This window comes from Cynara cardunculus (genome assembly GCF_001531365.2).
Source record: "Cynara cardunculus var. scolymus isolate 2C chromosome LG 16, CcrdV1, whole genome shotgun sequence".
Classification (NCBI taxonomy): Eukaryota; Viridiplantae; Streptophyta; class Magnoliopsida; order Asterales; family Asteraceae; genus Cynara; species Cynara cardunculus.
Genome location: NC_037543.1, coordinates 8698832 through 8705674, shown reverse-complemented (window position 1 = coordinate 8705674; position 6843 = coordinate 8698832). Strand labels below are relative to the sequence as shown.

General features: G+C 34.5%; 1 protein-coding gene across 1 annotated transcript; it reads left to right on the top strand.

The window, feature by feature from the left end:
- The first annotated feature begins 509 nt into the window (after window positions 1–509).
- Window positions 510–1007, top strand: LOC112528979. The gene has a single exon (XM_025140064.1). It carries the CDS (start codon window positions 510–512, stop codon window positions 1005–1007), a length of 498 nt encoding a protein of 165 aa, XP_024995832.1.
- The last annotated feature ends 5836 nt before the right edge of the window (window positions 1008–6843 follow it).

Below are 6843 nucleotides of genomic sequence, written 5' to 3'. Positions count from 1 at the left end.
TTTGGCAATGTCTTGGAGGATGCCAAATCTGCCATTTTGGAGTGTCTTCTGTTTTGAGAAGGTAAGTTTCTTTTTTGTTATCTTGGTGTTCCCCTATCTCCCTTGAAGTTGAAGGTGGTGGATTTTGAAAGCCTTGTTACGAAGGTTAAATTATTTACACAAAATTGGAAGGATAAATTCCTTTCTTATGGTGGTCAATGCCAACTCATTCAAAAAGTATTGGGCTCTCTCCAACTTTATAGGATGTCGGTGTTCCTTATTCCTTTGTATGTTATTCATGAAATTGAAGGTCTTTTCGGGACTTCCTATGGGTTCAAGGGGAAAATGATAGGGCCGCTGTCAAATAGCTTGGAATAAGGTCTGTATATGCAAGGTGTGTGGGGGTATTGGTATTAATAGATTAGCTGTTTGGAATCTTGCATTACTAACTTCATAATTTGGGACCTACTATAGAGAAGAGATTTGGTTTAGGTCAAATGGATATATGAAAATCATTTTTCTGGCTAATTATGAAAAATCCAAAGTCTTTTTGTGTTTGGCGCAAGATTCTGGATATCAGGGAGTCCATTTGGCCACATTTCTTTGTTCAGATTGGTGATGAAAGTATTACTAATGCTTGGGAGGATAACTGGCTCCCTATTGGCCCTCTTTCACATAGGCTTTCTTACAGGAGTATTCATAGGATTGGTTTCAATGCAAACTCTTATGTAATGGGGGTTGTTAACAATTTGGATGGTTGTTGGCCACCTGATTGGAATAGTAGTGTTCCAAACCTTTCAACTTTCAATATTCCTCAAATCCAGTCCGATGCCTGTGATAAAGTTTTATGGTTGAATTCTTCTAATGATTTGGTTTTGTTTGTGGTTCGAGAGATTTGGGGCTCCTTGGATGGTGTTCATGCAACGGTTGATTGGCATAAACATGTGTGGTTTAAGGGATGCATCCCTAAACATTCTTTTTGCATGTGGCTTGTTGTCATCTTTGGATTTCCATTCAGGACCGTATGAGGGCTTGGAAGCATGACCTGCCGGATTTGATTTATCCTCTATGTCAAAATTGCATGGATTTTCATAATCATTTGTTCTTTGAGTGTGATTTTTCCAAGGAAATTTGGACTATCGTAAAATAGGAAGCTGGGATGATGGCTGATGACACTTGGAACAATATTCTTCATGATATCTCGAGTGGGAGGAGTAAAATTCGGTCTCATATACATAAGCTCTCCCTTGCGGCTTCTATTTATCATGTTTGGATAGAGCACAATGGAAGACTCTTTCAGAATCAAAGGAGGAATTCAGTTCAGATTGCTAAATAAATTCGTGATGTGGTTCTGACACGCCTAGCTTGGAGGTTTCGTGGAAGAAGAGTTGTGACTATTATTAGTGATGGGAAGTCCTAGTTTTGGGAATTGGTTTGCTTCGCTTGGTAGTTGGTATTTTATGAGGTTCCTTTTGTTTGGGAATCTCTTTTGTATGCGTTTTGCTTTTATTTCCTTGTGTTTGTTTTGGCTTATTTTTGTTTGGTATGGGGAGGTCACCTGTTTTTAATGTTTCTGGTGGCTTTGCCTTTTATCTTGTAAGCTTGTTTCTTGGTTTTAATGAATTTTCCAGGAGTGCTATCTCCTTTCCAAGAAAAAATCAACATAAGCAAATAAACACATATGAACAACAAAAAATCCACCTTTACTTAAAATTTTGTTCCTCTAAGATAACATAATACAATGTAAAACCGATTAAACTTAGGAGGGAAAAAAGGAATTCTAAAAAGTTAAATTATTAATGAAAAATATAAAAAATAATATATTAAATCGGTACTATGACAATAGCACACTTTCAAACCGAATAACAACCAAGTTTTTGTACTTAGTACCATACTACCAATCAACTGCAATTGATTCCAATTTAATTAGTATGGTAGATGCACATCTTGGTTTGTTTTGGTACAAAATTGTCATACTAATAAAAGTTGCATGTGTTCGTACAATAAATATGGATATTTATATATAAAGAAATAAAGAACTTAATATATTACATATGTAGATATGTCTGATACATATCAATTTTTGTGTATGTACAACGAACTCCATTGGATTTTACCAAAGTGCGTGTGAAAATGTTTCATCATCATATTTGAATATTGTGACGTATTTTGGAACTTATTGATCCCCATGGCCATAGTAAACATCGAAGAAATGAATCCACAAGATCTAAAAGGAAGTTCTAGAACCAAGAAGGGCACAGTGCATCCTTCCACGTGATAGCATGTATGTGATGATCTCAGAACAATTGCTACAACATCTTCCATTTCCGTTCATCAACGGATGATGAATTTAAACCCCACACCTCTCCCTTGCTCCTCTTGACTCTTCCTTCCATCGGTGGATGTTCCTCCACCAACTTAAGCGGTAACACTATTGCAGCAAGAATCTCGTCGGAGGAGTTAATGGTTATGGAGAAACTTCTAGGATCGTCATCATCAAGTGGGGGAAGGAAAAATCTTATGTTCTAAAGTTCTAGAAAATGGGGAAAAGAAAAATAATGTTGAATTTTCCTTCAAAAACTTTCCTACCAAAGGTAAGAAAAAGAGAAAAGAAATAATAATAATTGCAATTTCTTTTTATAAAATGTCACACCCCGCTAAAGCGGAAACACGAGATGTAACAGCTAAGCATTTCATAGCATTAAGTAATAGATAACACCATTAAAATTTACAAGTTTAAAAATTTACAATCCATAACCAAACTGCTCTTGTCGGAGACAGTATAATATTTTACAAAACTTACGTTCTAAAAATAGAAAGCCGGTGTCATCACAAAAGTGCATCCAAGACTTCAATACTTACTTAATTTCCTGAAAAGCATGAAACATAAAATGATGTCAACTACAAAGAGTTGGTAAGTTCACGCGTTTTTATATGCACAAAATACTTTACCATGCAGAAATTCATTCTTGCAAACTATTTACGTAAATTTGCACAAGGTAAAATGAAAATTTTAACGTTGCTTAAACTCGAGCCGCTACAGATCCTTTTCTACCAATACGCCCCTTACATTTTACAAACTACCATGAAGTGGCCCGCTTGCTCACTTAGGTACCACAGTTCATCTATAGAACTACCTCAGCGGTGGCCCGTTCGCACACATGAGTAGAACTATTAAACTAGTAATGTGCACCAGGCCTCGGTGGGACTATCAAATCACAATAGCGCTATTCACAATTACTAACGGCCCAGCTCTTTCCCAAGTTAACTAGTAGCGTACGCGGTGTGGACTTTTTACATTTAAACTCAAGTACATCAATTTATCATTAATACCATAGTGCAATAATAGTCAATTTTAATAACTTCAACAGTTTTCAACTAAACAGTTCAGTTTGCAAATTTTCATGCTTTTCCCCCAGATTTTCAACAATCAAAGCAGTAAAAAGGGGTCGTGATTACTCACCGGTTTGCTAACGATAATCCGATAGTTGTTGGCGTAGTTGCTTTAGACGTTCGGCCTAACCTTTCCTAAGAAATCCGAAGTAGGCAATTAGTTCACTTTTCGGGTCTAGATATAGATAAAGTTTAATTTTTATCTTATGTAATGCCATTGAGTTTTCATGATTTAAAGTTGATATATATAAGTATTGTCCTTTAAATTGTCCATTATTTTATGTATTTTAAGGTTAAAGTCCTTTTTACATAAAATTACAAATGGGAAGAAAGTTAATTTTGATTTTCTGAAATTTTGGTCTCACAAATCATCATCAAAAGGTGCCTTCCATAATTATTTTCTTGTCCAAATTTTTTTACCACTTATGTTACTGAGTTAAGCATAATTTTTCCAAATTTCATAAATTTTGGAGGTGTTTAAGTCATTCAATTGTCCTTCATATTTTAAGTCTCAAAATCCTTTGGACAGTTTGCACACTTTCAAAGTTGTAGTCAGTTGGAAGGTCAAAACTCAATTTTTTTCAATGATTTCACTTTTATTGCAAAGTTACTTGATATAACAAACTTCCAGAAGAAGAATTTCTCTTTTTCATTAAGTTTTGAGAGAGTTATGTTATTTTGAACATGTATGCAAGGTTCTGTTTGAAATTATCTTTTTGCACCATAAATTTGTTTCAAGAATTTAAGGGATCAAAGCTCAATATTTTTGAGTGAAACCAGAGGCATATGAACAAAAACTCACTAAAATAAACTTCAGAAGAAAAATAAAACATTTTGGAGAAGTTATCAAAGAGTTATGAGTGTTCAAAGTAGGATTTACCTACTGTTGAACCTACTGTTTGCACACTTAACTTGTTCTAAGTGTTTGAGAGGTCAAAACTCCATATTTTTACAAGATTCCAGTTGGAATAGAAACCCAACTCAAAGAAATAAACTTAAAAGAAAGGAATCATAACATTTGGACTATTATTTTGGGAGATATGGACGACAAAAGTGCTAGTAAGCAATCTGTCAGTACCAAAATACCACTTTTGAGGGTTAAAATCCACATGCAATGTGGTTTTACCCTACTTTCTTGAGTTATAAGACTATAGGTCATGGATTATGACCATTTTGAAGACATATTTCATGTGTTTGGTGTATAATCTCCCATCTAGAACCTCCAGAAAGTTGAGGCCAAATGAAGAACAAAGAGTGTAGAAAATGATGAGAAAAGGTAAGCTAAAGTGCTAAAGTATTGAAAATAACTCTTTACCTTGCTTGCTAACACTTGTCCTCTTCAATGTTCTTCAAGAACAAATGAAACCAAGGATGTTTTTACACCAAATTTGGCTGAACTGGTTTTGGGGAGAAAAAGAGGTACTTAGAGAGGATTCTAGGTGATTTTGCATTCAAAATGAGCTAAAAGTGAGAGGTAATCAAAGAGTCATTTAGTTTTATATGTGGGCTATGTGTGAGACATCATGTGGCCGGCCATAAGCCCAAATCCACACATTTTAATAATTTTTTTAAACAAAGCCCATTAAAATGTTAGATAAATATAAAATGTTAAAATTGTGATAAAAAAATCAGTATTAGGTCAAATTTTCTAATTTTTGCAAAGTTGTTTGAACTTTTAGATTGGACTTTTATATTTTAAATTTGGACTTTATATCATCAACTTTTATCATGATTGGAAAAATTTTAGTGTATTTGGCATTACATAAGTTAACTTTATCCGTTACCTGCTAAAACAGGATTTTCTGGGCTAAATGTCGGGAATCTAAGCCAGTTGAGCTCTAATCAACTTGACTAAGCCCTAGTAAAATATATTTCTAATTTTAGAAACCCTAGATAGCTGCTAACCTGAAACTCCAGAATTGACGGATGTCACATAAAATCACATAACTACCAATCAATTACAACCCACTGTAAAGTAAATATAGGTAATAAAAATGATATCTTTCATTTCTTTTGTCCAGTTTAAAAAATGAAAATTTATTTTTCTTCTAAAAAATAGAAATATTTTTTTTATTTACATCCCTTTCTTTTCTTCCCAAATTCGAGAACACAACATTACTTATTGATCTGTCGTGACTGTTGTAAACATCAAAGATATTAATCCTTGAGATCTCAAAGAAAGTTCTAGAACCAGGAGTGGTGCATCCTACCAGGTGAGTGATCACAGGTGCATGATGAATAATGGAACAACTGCTACAACATTTTCTATTTTCCTCCAACAACCGATGACAAATTTAAACCCCCACGTCGCTCCCTTGCTCATCCCAGATTCCACCTCCCATTGGTGGACGTTTCTCCACAAACTTAAGTGGTACCATATCGACGTGATAACCAAATCTTAGTTATCACCTGAGGTAAATATTATGTGATTATTTGTTATGTGTTTGCCTGACAGCATGATAAATTATTATATTTAATCATGCTAGTATGTGAAATTATATGCATATTGAGTATGCATTAAGTATGTGGATATAATTTTATACATGATAAAATACATGCATAAGGTGTGTATATGTATATGTGAAGTGGCATGTGTGTATATGGGTATGAATGCATGTCATGTATATGCATGAAGTTGGTGAACGTGGGAAGGGGGCTGTTTAGCCGACCTTCTACTTTTAGAAAGGTATAAAGGGAGGGCTTAGCCTCCATTTCTCCTCTTCTTGCTATTTTAAAAAGTTTGAGGAATTTGGAAGAAAAAGAGTTGACCGGATACTTTTGAAGCAAAGTAGATTCAATTATTTTCAAAAGGCTTTTAAGGTGAGTGATTCTTACTACCTTTAACTCTTCATAATTGTATATTTGAGTATAGAACTTTACTTTTTGATTTATAAGTTATTCATTGATGTGTTGTTCGGATTAGTCTTAAACTGGACAAGTGTTAGGCGGATTAGCCTTAATCCGGTCAAGGCATAAGCGATTTTAACCATAAACCGGATAAGGGTTTGGTGATTTAGGCCCTAAACCGGACAAGCATTAAGCGGTTTAGTTTTAAACCGGTCAAACATTGAGCGATTTATGAATGTTAAGTATGGTAAACATTTTGAACGGAGAAGTATGAATATGACCATGTGGTGACCGGATTATTTTACATCGGTCAACCTTTGGACGATATGTTGTCCGGACTTGTTATCCGGACAAAAGTGTTGGAATTTATTCGAAGTGTTAAATCAGACAAGCCTTGAGCGATGTGTTGTCCGAATTTGGTAAACCGGCCAAGACTTGACCGGAGATGAAGTCCGGCCAAGCCAAGTTGACAGGATTTGTATTAAGCCTTGTGCTTGATTGATGAAAATTGTTATTTTATCATAAAATAGAAAATTTGATATAAATGATTTTGGATTGATAATAATTCCATTGACTGCGGTCTATTTGGAATTGTTTTTGTAAAATGTTTTGATGAGGAAATAA